Genomic DNA, 19,249 nt, shown 5'->3' with positions numbered 1-19,249 from the left:
TCTTGCTACGTTATCTGTATTGTCCTCATGGTCACAAGATAGTCACTAAATCTCTAGACTTTAAGAAGGGAGAAAGGCCAAAAGCCATCTTACTAAGTTTTGTCTTTTTATTTGGGGAGGGACAACTACTTACAGGCTTTCATATATATCTGATGGGCTATAACTGTGTTGCACAGCCAGCCCTAGCTGCAAGAGTCAGGAATTTGTGAATACTTTTAGATAGTAATTAGGTTGTGTTAATAAGGATTAAGGGCCTTACATATATTGAACAGCCAGCTAGCTGTGTCTTCCACTAGGAGGGTTTTTTTTTTTAATATTAAAAAAAAGTTTTCTAAGTTCCAAACAAAAAAAATTATAAGTAAACTCGTAGAATGTAACCAGTATTTTTAATGGGACTATATACATATGGTGCTTAACTACCAACTGTAACATAATTCCTTTGGAAGAGTCATTTTGTGTCCCTTCTTCACAAACAGTATCATCCTAGTAGTGATAGAATTCTTCCCATTCCCTTATTTAATTGGTTGTGAACTAGAAGGAGTCAGAAGGCAGTTAGCTTCATGACTGTTGCATTCAGTGGAAGCACTGTAGGCCTGTCAACATCAGTGTTGCAAAAAAAAAAAAAAAAAAAAAAAAACCATCAGTGTTGCAGTAGCACTACAGTCTCTACTGATTTGTTGGGGATGACAGAGTAAGAGATACAAGAAGGGGAGAAGAGTAGGAAGTGAGAATGAGTGTGAAATACAGAATATATTTTTGTACCCAGTGCTTATTGGTTCGTTTGTCCATGTCTAAGAATAGGAAGCCTTGTGTTGATAGTAATTAATCATATTCATGGAAAAATATCAGTAACTTTTTATCCAATTATATAATACAGGTAGAGACACTGTTGCCTATTTCCTGTCACATTTTAAAATTAAAACTTATCATACTGACCTTTTTTCTTTCTTTTTGAAGGAAATATAATAAAGTTTACTGGATCACTTATTTTAGGGTAAGTGTCAGCTATGAAATATTAATTGGCTTCTTTGTACTAATGGAAATCTCAATGGAAGTGATTTTACGAGCATGGGGTGGCAAATATGTATAAATTTTGGAATTAAACAAGTGAGTTAATCACTGGTTTTACCACTTCAGTGTTGTCTTGATTCAGTTACTTTACTGTCTGAGAAGTGTCTTATCTTGGATCCAAGGGTGCAATAGGGATTCTATCCACTGGGCACTGTTGGTCTGAGGATAGCACTTGACCTATACAGAGCAGGTGCTCACTAATTAGCTTTCACATACCCAAAATCAAATCTTGTAGGTTCTAATGTGGATCAGAAAGGTAAAAATTACAGTAGCCAAAATTATTTTTGAAAACCCTTTAAATCACCATAGAGCTCTCATGAAAGAAAATTGAGGCTGACCAAGAAAGCCAGCAGATTGATGTCTTCCATCTCATGCTCTTCAGAAGTGCATGCTTAATGAATGGAGTGACCGTCTTCCCTTATTTTTTAAAGGGGAGTGTATATGTTAATATGTGTCTAATACTATTCTACTGTGTTTGTTAATACTACTCTTTTTCACTATTAATATGTATGAAATCATATATATATATATATATATACATACATACACACATACATATGTAACTCTTAGATGCTGAAATGATAAAGGAGTTGCATTTGGCATTTTATACAAATGCATACACTTCTCCATGACACTAATGTAAGACAAAACATAGATAACTTTTCCCTTTGAATCATTCCAGGCAAAAGATATAATTTTTTTAAAGGATTTTTTTTAAGACCTTTATTTATTTATTCATGAGAGACACAGAGAGAGAGAGAGAGGCAGAGACACAGGCAGAGGGAGAAGCAGGCTCCAGGCGGGGAGCCCGATGTGGGACTCCATCCCAGGTCTCCAGGATCACGCCCTGGGCTGAAGGTGGCGCTAAACCGCCGAGCCACCTGGGCTGCCCTCCAGGCAAAAGATATAGTAATGTATTTTGTCTATTTCATGATTATAGTCAGGAATGTAATGAAAGTTAATAACATAATTTCTAATAAAGAATTTTGCCTTTCATGGAAAGCACAGTAAAAATATTGAATGCATTTGCTCTTTTTGGGTGCTCAGATAGTTCTCCGAGAAAGGAGAGGATTCTTGAGAGCCTTCTGTTGTGGTGCTGGCCAGTGTCTGCCTCTTCTGTCTTACGTGCTTTAACTTTAGAGTGTAAGTCAAAGGTCAGGAGAATGCTTAGTATAACTGATGTTACTAAGCCCTGAATCCAGACACTGCAGCTTTTGTGTCTGGATTTAGGGAATAAGTAGGTCAGTCTGACAAGGAAAAAAACCTCTTCACTTTGAGTGCATAACAAAGAATGTTGTATTTCACATCTAAAAATTAACTTTAGGCATAGCTTTTAGGAGATGGAAGTACCTATTGGCTAAACTTTGTAGAAAACAGTTTGGCAGTATCTAATACAGTTGCATAGTATGTATACTGCCCAACAGTCTAATTCTCCTTCTAGCTGAGAATCCTAGAGGAACATACATGTGTACAGTGTAATTGTATAAGATGTGTAACAGGATTATTTGTGATGGATTTAAACTGCAATTCCCTAAATGCCATCTATGGTAGAAGGTAGGTTGTGGTATATCCATCAATCGCTGAGTCACATACCATATAGAAATATAAATGTGTGAACCACTGATACGTGTAACACTGTAAATGAATCTCACAAACAAGAGGCTGAGCAAAGAATATTTACAGTGTGATTCCATTCTGATGAAGTCCAGAGACAGACAAAACTAAACTCTGTTGTTGCATGTATAGATGGCAAACTAAAGAGAAACAAGGACATTATTGTAATAAAAGTCAAAGTAATAATTAGCTAAAGAGATGAGAGACTGGGTCAGGATCAGAAGGGACACACTGTGGGCTTCTGGGGTACTGATCTATGTCTAGATATTCTAATTATTATTATTAATTAAAGGGAAAGTGTGTGCACACACTTATACATATGTATATAGATATGGTGTATGCTATATGTACATTATGGTGTGTATATTATGTTTCCCAATAAGAAGAATGAAAAATTCCATGACAAAAAGCTTAATAAGAAAGACTGGCTCAATCATTAGGGTATATGCTGAGGAGATTTGTGTTTGTTATGGGGTGCACATTGATAGTGTATATAAAACTTCTCATTCAAAAAACATTTCACTCAGTGTTTACTAAGCACTTATTTTTCCCATCCTTTTTTGGAAAATTCTGCCTTTTAAACTTTTTTCACCATTTGTAGCAAATGTTAATTTCAATCTATAGGTTTAAGACCTCAACTATTGTGCAGATTGAGCCATTCAGTTTATGTGATACTTGGTAATCTAAAGAGCTCCATAATCAATGTAATTCTGTTATTATGTCATGTAAAAAAAAAGTGGTTCTTGTGTTACTGTTTGATCATGTATTTATGATGATTTTTTTTGTTTCCTTTTAAGCGGTTCTTTATTTCTTACATATGAAATTCTGGCCCTGAAGAAGTCTTTGACATTAGATACTCAAGTAGTAGAAAGAGAAAAAATGAAGTCCTATATATATCTGCAAACAGTTTCTTTAGATAAAAGAGAAAATTATGGTAAGTTTATGGTAAAGTCATCCCACTTCTGTGAAAAATGGAAGCTAATTATTAAATTTTAAAATGAGTATTTAAAACATGATATTAACAAGGTAGGTTCAGCTAATTTTAAGAGTCAACAAATCCTGTGAGAACCAAGTTCCTCAAGAATCATTGAAGACCAAACTTTGGACTTCCATATTTAATTCAGTTTTGCGACTCTCCTGTAACCTAGTGATGTGAAGACTAGCTGACTATTTTAGTCTAAACTTAGAATTCCACACTTTAGTGGAGGTCAATTTAGAGGCTGGCCCTCAATTTGGCAAGTATAAAAACATGATTTTGTCACTTAGCTTAGACATATTTTTGCTTCAAGGGATTTATTCATGCCAACTAAAATCATGACATGGATTCATAAGTCTGGGTACCAACTTATTAACAGAGGGGAAAAAATCTGTCATAGAGGCTGGAAAACCTGTCTTTACTAGTCGGAACATTCTTCTTCTCTGTGTTTAGGTCACAAGGAAACCTAATTAGTAACCAGACAGTTGCTTGATGAACATGAACTTTTAGAGCAGAGGCATATCTTTTCATCAAGGTATGGGTAGCGTGGTGAGTCACTACCTTTGACTTACAGCTGCCTGGTCCTATGTTGGCCAAAATAACCTTGCCTTGTTACTACATTATGTTCTCTCAGTGGGACAGGTTCTACTCTTTTTCTAAAAACAGCTGTGTATATCACCATCTGTCCTATTTATATTTACTGTCTTACCCGATGTGTTACAATTTCAATTACACAGATAATTTTTATAGCTTACAATTTATCCATTTGGCAAAGCTTCATCTCCATAGTAGGGCATCTCCAAATTTCAGTTTGAGAAGGGCTATTGTTGAGGGACAATTTCCTGAATGTAGCTAATTGTATGTTGCATATGAGGATTTTGTTAGTTTAACTTAGTGTTTTTGTTTTCGTTTAGTTTTTTACTTTTTTCCTGACTTGGAGAGCAATCTTATTTTGGGATCTAGAGCTCTGTGTTCACATAGTGGTTTTAATTGTTTTGATAGTGACACTAAAAGAAAAAAAATGCAATTTTATATTTTTTGAAAAAATTAGAGTTTCTACATTTTGTTCTCTAAAGTAGTGGAGGATAGCATTAAGAGTATATACTTGGTTTTATCTAAATTTGTAATCATTTTAGGAATCACCTACCAGGCAAGAAAAGAGCTTCATAAAGCAGTAAGAAAACTATTGGCAACATCAGCCAAGATACTGCGGGGCCCATTTGCTGGTATGTGTCAAATATTTAATGTAGAATCTTTATCAATAATCTGAAAGTCATTTCATGATCAGCTTCACATCTTTTTTTCCCATTTCTTATACTGCCATTTATTATAGCTATGGAAATTGAATGATATTCTCTTGGGCTATATTTAATTCTGGGGTGATTTTAATTTTGATATCTTGGACAATTTTAGTTTTCTTCCCTCACTTTATGGATGTATTGTTGCTAGATAGCTGTGAATAAATATTGAGACTAAAATATACCCTTTTCTCTTGATGAGTGCTTTAAGATTTTAAATTTGTTTTCTCATGTTTTCTCATAATGAGAATATCGCATCAATAATGTAGATTTTATAATCAAACAAATCAACAAGGTAGAGCTAGCTATGAAAGAGCTTACTTGATCACTTTAAAAAGTTGACATCATGAAAAAGTAAGGTGAGAAAATTTTCAAGAATTAAAAGATACCAAAGAGACTTAATCAAATCCTGATTTTAAAGAACTACTCTGAAGGTATTTTTTGAACACTTGGAGAAATTTGAATATGAAGTTAGGCTTGACTTTAGATGATATTAGGAGATTTTCATTAGTATTCTTGGGTGTTATAATGGCATTGTGAGTATATAGGAGAATGCAGGCTTATTCTTAGGAGAGGCAGATATGACTAAGAAAGGGTCAAATGTTATGTCTGCAACTTCCTTTCACGTGGTTTAGAAAAAAACATGTACATACAGATTAAGTAAATATGGAAAAATAAAATTTATTAAATAAAATATAAACATATAAATGTATTCTTTTAATTTTTCCATATGTTCAATTTTTTCATAGTAAAAAAATTTTTAGGGAAAAAGCAACAACAAAAAAAGGACCATGTTGTGAAAGCAACATAGTACATAAAACAAAAGCATATAATAACATACATAAAAAATACAACAATATGACAGAACTAAGAACAAACCTTTCAGTCATTATCAATACCTGGAAATGGATTTCAGTCTCTTATTGTAGAAACTGATAAATTACTATCTTAAATAAGTAGGAGGATAATATGTTGCTTCAACTATTCACACCGTTTACGATGTCTTGTTCTTTTTTCTTTTTGCAAAGACACCTTTACTACAGTTGATGTAGAGGATCATGAATGTGCTGTGTGGTTGCTCCTGAGGAAGAGCCAGTCGGGTGATAGAGCAGCACGATTGCAGGCTGTGCAGGAAATGTCAGAGACCCATCACTGGCAAGGTAATGAGGCCCTCCAAGAATCTGCTGCACTGCCAGCTTGCTTCTGATTTCTGATGTAAAGGGAAGGAAAGGAGGTGTCATGGAAGGAAAATAATTCAGGAAGTCTTAATATTAAAATTTTAAAAAGAAACTCCAGTGATATAGAAAGTAGAAAACCTGCTGGCCTGGTAGCCAGATGTGTTTGGTAAGAACAGGCTCAAAAGTGAGGAAGATATATTTGTGTAACTTGCTACCAGAATAGAGTTTTACTTGATTAGAGAAACTCTTGGTGCTGATAGTTATAGCCTACTATTGTATTTTCATTTTCTTTTGATTCCTATTTAACAAAATATATTGTAATTGTTTGCTGTACTGTATAGTAAGACTTGTTTTTACTTTGATAATCTACTTGGATATACTACTAATAATTAGTATTTGTGTGTATATTGTTTTTAAAGGAAGATTTAAAATATTTAATTGTATTTAAAAATTGCAAGTTCTGCACTAAAAGTACATGAGCAAGAATTTAGATCTACTCAGATTATAGTACAGGGACTAAAGTATACTTTATTACTAAAGTCATCTTATAAAAAGGGGTGAATAAGAAAGAATATTTTCAGAGAAAAGTATCAGAATAAGATCTGTCTCCATACAAGTTGACTGGTGGCTATAATTATAAAAACATATATGTATTATATAACCTTTAAGCTTGCTTACTGTGAGTGAAGATGAATAAAAATCCTTAAAAAAAAATCTACCTTCTGAAAAAAAAATTTAAAAAAAACTACCTTCTGGGTGCTGGGTGGCTCAGTTAAGCGTCTGCTTTCAGCCCAGGTCGTGATCTCAGGGTCCTGGGATTGAGCCCCGCATCAGACTCTCTGCTCAGTGGAGAGTCTGCTTCTCCCTCTGCCCTTTTGTCCTGCTCATGTACCTGCTCATTCACTCTCTCTCAAAACAAACAAACAAACAAACAAACAAACAAACAGACAAAAAAAAAACTGCCTTCCAGGACTCCATTTTGGAGTTACTATATCAGAAAAATCAGAGTTAGAGCCCAGGCATATAGATTTGGGCAAAGTTCCCCATTTGATCTTTTTTTTTTTTTTTTTTTAAAGATTTTGTTTATTCATGAGAGACAGAGAGGCAGAGACACAGGCAGAGGGAGAAGCAGGCTCCATACAGGTAGCCTGACGTGGGACTTGATCCCAGGTCTCTAGGATCACTCCCTGGGCTGAAGGCAGTGCTGAACTGCTGAGCCACCTGGGCTGCCCTCCCATTTTATCTTAACTCACTGGTTATGAACTGACATTATTAAAAATGATGTCTGCTTCAGTGGTTGCAGTTTTGTTTTCGATACATAGCTTAGTCTATTTGGGCTGCTATAACACAATACCATAGACTGGGTGGCTTATAAACAATAGAGATTTATTTCTTATAGTTCTATAGGCTAGGAATCCAAGATCATAGTGCCAGCAGACTTGGTGTCTTGTGAGGACCTGTTTCCTGGCTCATAGATGACTGGCTTTTCATTGTGTCCTCATGTAGCAGAGGGTCATGGGATCCTCTGGGTCTCTTTTATAAGGGCAGTAATCCCAGTCATGGGGGTTCCTAAAGGTTCCCACCTCCACATATCATGACATTGGGAATTAGGTTTCAACATATGAATCTGGTGGTGGGAGGGAGACACAGTCATTCAAAGCAATACATAAAGGCTGGAATGGTTAAATTGTGAAGGCTAAAATAAAGTACCAGCATCTGGAACCTTAGATTATTCATGGACATCATGGGATGCAAAGTACTGCACTATACTAGGGACAGTAGATCTCAGTGCAATATCGGGTTTCTTGAGTAGTGATCAAAACAGTTTTTAAACACTAGAATTAATACAAAGAAAAGGAAAAGTTAAATTGGTTTTGACTTATCAATTTTTACATTTGAAGTTCAGTTCTTCAAAAAGGTTAATTGGAGCGAGATATGCCTACATATATGTTGAGGAGGATTGTAAATGCAGTTGTAATTGTGGAAAGAGACTTGGGAAATTTTGAATCGCAAACCTATGGTTTAAAAATTAAGTTGTTCATTTAATTCTTGAGATATCTGTAAGCTAATCTGGGCGCTGACAACATACTTTTACAATAGATTACCAGTATAGGATAATTGCTCAAGCCTGTGATCTGAGAACTCTTATTGGTTTGGCACGAAGCAAAGAGAGTGATCTTCGCTTTTTTCTCCCACCACCTCCTTTGCCATCCTTAAAAGAAGTAAGTAAATAAAAATAATCCAGTGAGTGAAAAATAGATTAATAGATCATCTTCACTTTGGGTGCAAAGTAAATTTAGTTCAAAAAGCACTCTGTTGGTTACTTTTCACAATCTGGTAAACTACATGTTAACCTGAAATTGTAGTTTCTATGCAAAGATTTCTTGATTTATCAGGAGATGTTGTTTCTCTGGTGTTATTTTCCCCTTTGGGGCATAGGGAGTCTCTATACACCAGAGGGTAACTTCATAGCCAGTAAACATCGAAGAATTTCTCCCTTGTTCTAATATTTTTTTTTCCCTTGTTCTAATATTGATGTAGTTTTTCTCAACCTCAACACTACTGACATGTTGAGCCAGATAATTCTTTGTTGTTGAAGGTTGTTCTGTACATTATAGGGTGCTTAGCAGCATCTCTATTTCTGCTTACTGGATGCCAGTAGCATCCCTTCAGTCATAACAACCGAAACTGTCTCCAGATATTGCTGAGTGTTTTCTGGGATGCAGAAAGGCCCGAGAGAGCTATTACATGTAGATATTAATGTGTCACTCTGCATAGGTTTTTATTAACCACTACACGTAGATATTAAAGTATTACTCCACATAGATGTTAATTACTAACCACTAATAGGTATTAGAGTATGCTTCTTAGGCACCTTTCCTAGAAAATGAAAATCTGAAAAATTGCAATGAATTATTGAAAAATAGAAAAGTGAATATGCTAGGTATAAATTATTAGAGAAAATCAGAAATGAGTTCTGGATTTTAGAAGCAAGATTTATTTAGAAAGAGTGTAATCATTTTGAATCAGTAGCTAAACTTTGTAGTAGGGCTTTCAGAATGAGGTAGCAGACACAGAAGAATTGTAAATGCAGTTGTAATTGTGAAACAATTACAGAACTCAAAATTAAGTGATTCTCTGTATACCTGGGTGGGCAACAGTTTTCAAGACCAAAAGTACTAATTTATCTCTGCTCTCCTGTTTTGTCTTGTTTTGTTTTAAAGGCTTTGGTTTTTTGGGTAGTTTTGTTGTAGTCATTTGTTGAGCTTAATTATGAATAATATCTTTTCCTTTTACTCCAGGATTCTTCCATTGAAGAAGAGCTCAGACAGTTGCTGGCTTCTTTACCTCAAACGGAGCTTGATGAGTGTATCCAGTATTTTACATCTTTGGCTCTGAGTGAAAGCAGTCAAAGTCTAGCTGCTCAGAAGGTTAGCTCATTTATTCTTTCAGTAAATATTTTGGAGTGCCTGCCCACCCTTTCTAGGATATTGTGCCAGGGCCTAGCACTTAGAACCTTAGAATAGTCATCCTTCTGAGAACAGAATAAACATGTTGACTCTTGGTTGTGTTCCAGGCATTGTTACGGACTATGTGGAGAGAGGTAGGTAAACAGAGTCACAGAGAGCCCTCACTCTGCTTAAGAAGTCACATTAGGCACCATGGAGGTGACTCTGAAGTTACATCTTGAAGAATGAATAGATAGTAATTTACAAGGTTTTAAATATCAGCTATATGCTACTGATGCCTAAAGCGATGTCTCTGGTCTTACATTCTAACCCAAGCTCTAGATCTGAATATTCAGCCTCCTATGTGGTGTCTCTGCTTAGATCGGTAATCGTTGTCCCAGACTCAGCATGTTGAGCCCACCTCTCCCTCTGCTAAGTTCTTCTCCTTTAGTCTTTCCATCTGAGTAAATGGCACAGCATCTACCTACTTTCTTAAGCTAAAGGATAGGAATTCCTGTCGATTCCTTCCTTCCGCATTCAGCCAATCCACAGTTCCTGCAAGCTGTCCCTTCAGATACAGCTTGAGTCTGTTTGCCTCACTATCTGCACTGTAACCACTTCCCCAGCTGTCGTCATTCTTTCTCATGCTGTCCTGTTCTTTCATCTTGGCTCTGTTTTGCTGTCATTTAAAAAATAATTTTAAAGTCTCTTTCAGAGTCTTCTATTTCAGTTTATTGAGGTCTTAATTACTGTTTGGGGTGACATTGACTCTCAGATTGTGGGTTAACATGGGTGAAGTATTTTTACTGTGAGTTTGACTTTAGCCAAATGGATTGTTTTCTGTGGGAGTCCTGAGCACCTTGGATTGTAAATTGGTCCTTGCAGAGCAGTTTTTGTGTTTACTTCTGTTGGATACATCAGGAGTTTCACTCTTACTGGACTAGTTTGGTATTAATTCCCTAGTTTGGGATTTCTGTGTCACATAGGGAGTATAAATTCAGATGTAAAGTTTGTGTAGTGGCAAATGGTGTGCAAACAAGGAGACTGAGCACAGATCAGAAGGGCACAGTTCAGCATGCTCAGCTTAACGTGCCATCTTGTCAGAGCTCTCAAAGTGCTACTCAGGGTCCTTAACACCTTTGGAGTAAGACTCTCTTCACACATGAGAACCATCTTGATTGAGGAGTTTATGTTCTCTCCCCCTATATCCCCTTCTCCCACTGCTTTAGCTGTAGGCTGATTCACTAGATGTAAATAACTGGCATACATAGCAGAAGGCTTCATCTACGTGAATCAGAGCACAGTGTCCTGAATGCAGCATCCGAAATTTACTCCAACTCCAGCCTGCCTGAGGGCAGTTACTGAAATCCATTATTTTTGCAGTATCATCTCAGCAAGTTTTTTGTCTTCATAAAATATCTGTCTCTAAGAGAAATTAAAACAAATTACTGTCACTATTACTACAACAACCATATAATCTACTCAGAGGAAAGTATTTTATCAGTAAAACAAATTATAGTAGCATATATTCTCTTGCCAATTTAATGATTTGTCTTTTTCTCATTTGAGCCAGGAGGGGACAAATTAACAACATATCAGTAGATAATGACTTCTCTACTATACTTTATATAATTTCCCCATTTGGTCCATGCCTTGAAATCTCTCCAGTGAATTGTCATCATAATTTTCTTTTTGATGCTCAGAATGCCACTGCCTTGCCCACTAGAGCTCTTTGTTTCAGCTGACCTTATTGTCACTTTTAATTCAGTCCCCAAGGTGGCTACAAAAAGCACCTTTTCTGATGGTAAGATGTCCCTGGCCCTTCTTGAGTCTTCCCACCTTCCAACATGAATTGGTTGCTCCTCAAAGGTGACCTGGTACTTCTTAGTGGAGAATAGTATTAGAGTCCAGGACTAAGGCCTCAGGGGTACACTCTGTATTGTTCTACATGAAGATAGACCCCAGGGACCCTAGCAACCGAAGTAACAGAGCAGAGCAATTGTGTTTCTTAAATTTTCTTAAAAATCATGATATTTCCAGTTAAACTAGTTTTCTTTTTTTAAAGTAACAGCTTTATTGAGCTACAATTCACATTTTATGAAATTTGCCATTTAAAAATGTATAATTTGGGCACCTGGGTGGCTCATTCGGTTAAGCATCTGCCTTTGGCTCAGGTCATGATCCTAGGGCCCTGGGACTGAGTCCCATATTGGGTTCCCTGTTCAGCAGGGAGTCTGCTTCTCCCTCTACCCATCTCCTCACTCATACTCTCTCTTTCAAATAAATAAAATCTTAAAAAAAATTAAAAAATAAATATGTGTAATTTATTGGGTTTTTATATACTCAGAGAGTTGTGCAACCATCACCATTAATTCCAGAACATTTTTGTCATCCGCAAAAGAAATTTGAACCCATTAGCAGTCGCTCTTTATTCCCCCTGCCCCAGCCACTGGTGCCACTATTGTATTCCCATTCTCTGTGAATTAGCCTGTTCTGGATATTTCACATAAAGGGTACCATCTAATATGTTAGTAATATGTTATCTTTTGTGTCTGACTTTTGAAGGTTCATCCATGTTGTAGCATGTATTGGTACTTCTTTCCTTTTTATGGCCAGTAATAATCCAGTGTATGGATAGATGCCATCTTGTTTATCCATTCATCAGTTGATGGATATTTAGGTTGTTTCTACTTCTTGGCTATTATGAATAATACCGCTGTGAATATCTGAGTACAAGTTTTTGTGTGGGTATATGGTTTTAATTCTTTTGGATATGTACCTAGGAGTGGGTCATATGGTAACTCTGTGTTTAACTTTTTGAAGGGCTTCCAAAACATTTTCCACAGCAGCTGCACCATTTCACATTCCTACTAGCAACATATGAGGGTTTCAATTTCTCCACATACTTGCCAACACTTGTTACCCATCTTTTTTATTATGAGCCACCTCATTATGTGTGAAGTAACATCTTCATTCTAGTTTTGATTTGCATTTTTCCTAATGACTAATGATGATGAACACTCTTCTGTGTACTTATTATTTATTTACCCTCTTTGAGAAATGCCTTCAAATCCTTTGCCCATTTTTTAATTGGGTTACTTGTCTTATTATTATTGTAAAAATTCTTTATATATTTTGGATATAAATTCCTTATCAGATAGATTATTTGCAAATATTTCTCCTATTCTGCAAGTTTTTTCACTTTTTGGATAGTGTCTTTTGTAGCACAGACATTTTTAATTGTGAAGTCCAGTGTATGCATTTTTTTTCTTTTGTTGCTTGTGCTGCTGGTGTCCTGAAGACCATGCACCTGTCATTCTGAGTAATTTATCTATATCCTTCCCTTTTCACCTGAGAGCCAGAGAGTATAGCCTCACTTTCAGCAGGTCTTGTCCAACTTCTGATAGTTTCATCTTGGCCAGGACCAGATTGTTTATCAACAGGGCAGTGGGCACAGTGGGGTGGAAATGCCTCCCTGTTCTCTGCCATAGGCGTCCCACTGACTTCTGTATCCCCTGCTGTCACTCACTTACTTCTCTCCTTGTTCCAATGCCAGAGCTCCTGGCACCTGGCCTGATGTTTTTCTTTTTCAGCACAATAGATTTTCTTTTGCTTATTACTATTTAGTTGTCATCCCCCTAACTTTTATAGTGTTATATCATCTACAGCATTTTTTAACATTTTGCTAAGTCAAGCGAAAGAAAGTGGTTTAATAGACTATGCTACCTCTTTTCTGCCGAGAAGTCATGGCCTCAGCAGCTTAAAGAATATCATGGTCTACATGGACCCTGGGGGTTTGTGTGTGTGTGTGTGTGTACATGTATGTGTGTTCATAATTAACATATACTATGTGTGCATGGTTTAACATTTACTGCCTTGGAGAGGCTGTGGGTTTCCTGCCACCTGAGATGCCCCCACACATCTCAGTTGGTTTATTTTTATTTATTTTTTAAGATTTTATTTATTTGAGAGAGAGAGAAAGGGAGCAGGGGGAGGGACAGAGGGAGAAGAAGCAGACTCCCCACTGAGCAGGAAGCTCAGCTCAGAACTCCATCCCAGGACCCTGAGATCATGACCTGAGCCAAAGGCAGATGCTTAACTGACTGGACCACCCAGGTGCCCTCAGTTGGCTAATTTTAAACAAAATCTCCTAAACATAGTGATGTCTGAAAAAGCAATTCATATGACCTTTTAATTGCATTGACTTGACATTATTCCAATTCAGTATATTTAGGGATCATAGATCATGGTGGAAATGATGAAACTGATTCTGACTCAAAACATCTCCATTCTACTGGGCAGACCACATACACACATAGATCTATCATTTAAGCAGAAATTTCAGAAGGAAATTGTTTCTGGTACTTAAAAAAAAAATGAATGCTTTGTGTTTAATGAAGTACTTTTGATTTTTCAGTTGGAAGATTCTTTTTTCACCATGATTTGACTCCCTGTCCTCTGAACACTTTTTTTTTAAAAAGATTTTATTTATTTATTCATGAGAAACAGAGAGAGAGGAGAAAGAGAGAGAGGCAGAGACACAGGCAGAGGGAGAAGCAGGCTCCGTGCAGGGAGCCTGATGTGGGACTTGATCCCGGAACTCCAGGACCATGCCCTGGGCCAAAGGCAGGCGCTAAACCACTGAGCCACCCAGGGATCCCCTGAACACTTTTTAAAAAGCTTTTTACTTAAATTCCAGTTAGTTAATATACAGTATATTAGTTTCAGGTGTAAAATATAGTGATTCAGCACTTCCCTGCATCACCCAGTGCTCATTATGAGTGCACTCCTTAATCCCCATCACCTATTTCCTGCAACCCCACCCCCCACCTTCCCTATGGTAACCATCAGTGTGTGCTCTAGAATTAAGAGTCTGTTTCTTAGTTTACCTCTCTTTTTTTCTTTCCCTTTGTTTATTTCATTTCTTAAATTCTATTTATGAGTGAGATCATATACTATTTGTCTTTCTCTGACTTATTTTGCTTAGCATTATACTCTCTAGCTCCATTTACATTGTTGCAAATGGCAAGATCTCATTTTTTTTTTTAAAGATTTTATTTATTCACGAAAGACACACAGAGAGAGGCAGAGACATAGGCAGAAGCAGCCTGCCTTTGGGGAGCCTGATGCAGGACTCAGTCCCAGGACCCTGTGATTACAACCTGAGCTAAAGGCAGATGCTCAACCACTGAGCCACCCAGGTGCCCCGAGATCTCATCCTTTTGGAAGGCTGAATAATATTCCGTGTCTACAGTCCACATTTTTTTTATTCATCAGTTGATGGACACGTGAGCTGTCCCATAGTTTGGCTATTGTAGTTGAGGCTGCTGTAAACATTGAGGTACGTATATCCCTTTGAATTAGTATTTTTGTATTCTTTGGATAAATGCCTAGTGCAATTGTTAGATCATAGAATAGTTCTAGTTTTAACTTTTTGAGGAGCCACCTATGTACTGTTCTCCAGAGTAGCTGCACCAGTTTGCATTCCCAGTAACAGTGCAGGAGGGTTCCCCTTTCTCTCCATCCTCTCCAACACCTGTTGTTTCTTGTGTTGTTGATTTTGGCTCCTTGACAGGTGTGAGGTGATACCTCATCGTAGTTTTAAGTTACATTTCCCTGTTGAGCGATATTGAGCATGTTTTCATGAATCTGTTGGCCATTTGTATGTATTCTTTGGAAAAATGTCTGTTCATGTTTTTTGCCCATTTTAATTGGATTATTTCTTTTTTAGGTGTTGAGTTTCATAAGTCTTTATATATTTTGGATACTAGCCCTTTATCAGATAATATCATTTGCAAATATCTTCTCCCATTTTGTAGGTTGCCTTTTAGTTTTGTTGATTGTTTCCTTTGCTGTGCAGAAGGTTTTTATTTTGATGAAGTCCCAATAGTTTATTTTTGCTTTTGTTTGCCTTGCCTCAGCAGACATATAGTAAGAAGTTGTTATGGCCAGTGTCAGAGAGTTACTGCCTGTGTTCTGCCTGTGAAACCATTTTAATGGTTTCATGTCTTACATTTAGTTCTTTTAATCTATTTTCAATTTATTTTTGTTTGTGGTATAAGAAAGTAGCCTAGTTTCATTCTTTTGCATGTTGCTATCCCCAACACCATTTGTTGAAGAGACTCTTTGCCGTTGGATATTCCTTTTTGCTTTATTAAAGATTAATGATTATATAGTTGTGGGTTCATTTCTGGGTTTTCTATTCTGATCCATTGATCTATGTATCTATTTTTTGTGCCAGTACCATACTGTCTAGATCACTACAGCTTTATAATATAACTTGAAATCCAGAATTGTGTTCCCTCTGGCTTTGCTTTTCTTTTTCAAGGTTGCTTTGGCTACTTGAGGTCTTTTGTCGTTCCATACAAATTTTAGGATTGTTTGTTCTAGCTCTGTGAGAAATGCTGTTAGTATTTTGATAGGGATTGCAGTAAGTGTGTAGATCACTTTGGATAATATAGACATTTTAATAACATTTGTTCTTCTAATCCTTAAGCATGGAATGTCTTTTCATTCCTTTATGTCCTCTTCAGTTTCTTTCATTAGTGTTTTATAGTTTTCAGAGTATAGGTCTTTCACCTCTTTAGTTAGGTTTATTCAGCAAGGAAGAAGTAGAACTTTCACTATTTGCAAATGACATGATATTCTATATGGAAAACCCAAAAGTCTCCACCAAAAAAATTGCTAGAACTGATACATGAGTTCATTAAAGTTGCAGGATGCAAAATCAATGCATAAAAAAAATCTGTTGCATTTCTATTCACAATAATGAAGTAGAAGAAAGAGAATTCAAGGGTCAATCCCATTTACAGTAATACTAAAACCAGTAAGATACCTGGGAATAAACCTAACCAAGGAGATGAATGCTTTAAAAAACAAACAAACAAAAAGGGTTCAGTGGTTGAGTGTCTGCCTTTGGCCCAGGGCGTGATCCTGGAGTCCCAGGATTGAGTCCCACATTTGGCTTCCTGCATGGAGCCTGCTTCTCCTTCTGCCTATGTCTCTGCCTCTCTCTCTGTGTGTCTTTCATGAATACATAGATAAAATCTTAAAAAAAAAAAACACAATAAAACAAAAAGTAGCACATCTTTAACATTAAAAAAAAATATTTAACTTAGTTTCAGTTCTGAGGCCCCATCTCATCAGACCAATAAGCAACTCCATCTTAATTGTTCTCATCTCCTTACCCTCACCTCTTTTCCCCCCTCCTGCTATTTAGTCAGGCTTCTCAGATTTTTTACTTACCAAGAAGTTGGGATTGAAGAGATAGGAGGGGTGTCCTTCTGGTTTTTAGAGATCTGCCAAAGCTGCCTTGTGACAGTCTCCGGGCACCATTCAAGAGGCAATATGCTGCTTCTCTACAAAACTACCTGCTCAGGAGGTTACTTAGCCTCAGCAGATAATCTACACAGCTGTTTGGTTTTAGAGCAGGGCTTTTTAACCTTTGTATACCATGGACCCCATTTGATGTTTGGTAAAGTCTGTGAACTCATTTTTAGATGCATAAAACACAATACATAGGATTACAAAGGAAACCAATTCTATTAAAATATTGTTATCAAAAATAATTTTTGTGGTATAATACATATAGTTCTTATTAAGGCATTAAATAACAATACATTTAAAATAGGAAAGTTAGTTTCTTTTAAAATATTTTAACTTATTTTGAAATAATTTTAAACTTCAAGAATTGCAGAAGTAATACACTTCCCTAAGATTCACCAGTTATTAAAATTTTGTCCCATTTGTTTTCTGATCCCCCTTTTACTCCCTGTCTCTATAGATATATTTTGTATGTCTCTTCACACACATTTACTATTTTCCTCCATGAACCATTTCAGAGTCGGATGTAGAAATGACATCCTATTAACTCTAAAGACTTAAGTGTGCATTTCCTGACAACATGGACATTCTGAGCTATGACCACAGTACAGTTATCAAACTCAGAAAATTAACATTGGTAGACTACTGTTATCTAATATACACTCCATGTTTGAATTTTGCCAAGTATTCCAGTAATTCTTTTATGGCAGCTTATTGTTTTTGTTTGTTTAAAAAGATTTTATTTGTTTATTCACAAGAGACACAGGCAAAGGGAGAAGCAGGCTCCATGCAGGGAGCCCGATGCGAGACTCAGTCCAGGGACCCCAAGATCACACCTTGGGCTGAAGGCAGCGCTAAACCGCTGAACCACCTGGGCTGCCCCGCCTTACTGGTTTTGTTTTGTTTTGTTTTGTTTTTGGTGGGTTTTTTGTTTTTTTTTTTTGTAAATCTGATCCACGTCTAGGAAGAAACATTGCATTTGGTGGTCATTGCATTTGGTTTTATCTAGAACAATGCCTTTCTCAACCTTCATGTCATTAACGTTTTTGAAGAATACAGAGTAGCAGTTTGCAGAATGTCTTTAGTTTATCTCATGTATCCTCAGGATTAAATTCAGCTTTCGCATTTATCACATGAACACAGAATAGGTGATTTATGTCCTTCCGAGTGTGCTGCATCCAGAAGCACATGATGCTAGTTGGTCTCCTTATTGCTGATGCTAACTTGCCAGGTTTCTCTGTTTTGTTTTTTTTTTAAAAGATTTTATTTATTTATTTGACAGAGAGCACGCCCAAGGAGGGGGAGCAGCAGGGAGAGGGAGAAGTAGGCCCCTCAGACCAGGGAGCCCAATGTGGGACTTGATCCCAGGACCCCAGGATCATGACCTGTGCTGAAGGCAGATGCTTAACCCACGAAGCCACCCAGGTGCCCCTGTTTCTCTGCTTTAACATTAATATATGTTTTGTTTGTAATGATTGTAGGATCTGAGGGGAGAGGGGATGTTTGAGACTATTAGGCTGTCCTCTTCAAACTTTCAGCTGATAGTTTCAGTATCCTTCGAATGAATCGTGCCTGATAATGGTTATTCTTGGATCGTTGCAAAATGGTGATCTCTGACTCTCAACTCTGATACTCCCTCTTTACTTCGATGTACTGTTAAGGAAAAACTTTCCTTCTTCCTTCTTTCCTTCCTACCTGATCCATGGACTAGGGGCTCATGGATTATTATTTTATTCCCTAGATTATAACCAGTACTACTACTATTCATAGTGTCTTCAGATTTGGTGTGGGAACCCCTTCAGGTTGCCTCTCATGTGTTTTGGAGTTGTCTCCATTATTTTTTTTTGAGTACCTCCTTATTTTCTGGCATTAGAAAATGTTCCATGCTCATCTTAAACTTTCTCTGCTCCAGCTCTGGAGTCAGCTGAATCTTCAGGAAGCCCTGGTTCCTCCTAGGACCAGTGCTTGTTAGAAACCAACTTTTGGGTATAAGCTTGCTCTTTGCTACTGGTGTTGCTTTTAGACCTTTTCAGTGGACAATTGGGGAAAATTTCAGTTTTGTATGGATCAATTCAAAGTGTAAATTAGGCTTTTTAAAGAAATCAGTGTGAATGCTGTTGTGGCTTGGCTGAATAAGAGTGTTAAACTGAGGACTAGTCTGTCCATGTATGTGTCTCAAATAACTGCTGGTGATTGGACACTGGATAGCAGTGTCAATTCTGGGCCACCAGTACCAGGATGTTCAGTGGGTCTTCAAAGGAATAATGATCCTAATGTTATTTTCAAAAAGCTGCAGCAAATGAGATGTGATAGGAAACTATCTGCACTTTCTATACTGAT

The 19,249-nt window shown here is 36.9% G+C and overlaps 1 protein-coding gene across 2 annotated transcripts in view; it reads left to right on the top strand.

Annotated features, from left to right (window-relative positions):
• The window catches only part of SERAC1 (serine active site containing 1), a 66,238-nt gene that overhangs the window by 19,305 nt on the left and 27,684 nt on the right, over nucleotides 1-19,249 (top strand). For both annotated transcript variants that reach the window (XM_055310842.1, XM_055310841.1), the window contains exons 4-9: nucleotides 958-994; nucleotides 3,483-3,619; nucleotides 4,798-4,887; nucleotides 5,988-6,119; nucleotides 8,238-8,359; nucleotides 9,440-9,568. In XM_055310842.1, coding sequence (XP_055166817.1) covers nucleotides 958-994; nucleotides 3,483-3,619; nucleotides 4,798-4,887; nucleotides 5,988-6,119; nucleotides 8,238-8,359; nucleotides 9,440-9,568 — 647 coding nt within the window. The remainder of the gene's footprint in view (nucleotides 1-957; nucleotides 995-3,482; nucleotides 3,620-4,797; nucleotides 4,888-5,987; nucleotides 6,120-8,237; nucleotides 8,360-9,439; nucleotides 9,569-19,249) is intronic.

The sequence above is a fragment of the Nyctereutes procyonoides genome, unplaced genomic scaffold (genome assembly GCF_905146905.1).
Source record: "Nyctereutes procyonoides isolate TBG_1078 unplaced genomic scaffold, NYPRO_anot_genome, whole genome shotgun sequence".
Taxonomy (NCBI): Eukaryota; Metazoa; Chordata; class Mammalia; order Carnivora; family Canidae; genus Nyctereutes; species Nyctereutes procyonoides.
The sequence above is the reverse complement of the archived record's forward strand: the minus strand, read 5'-3'. Positions and strand labels throughout refer to the sequence as shown.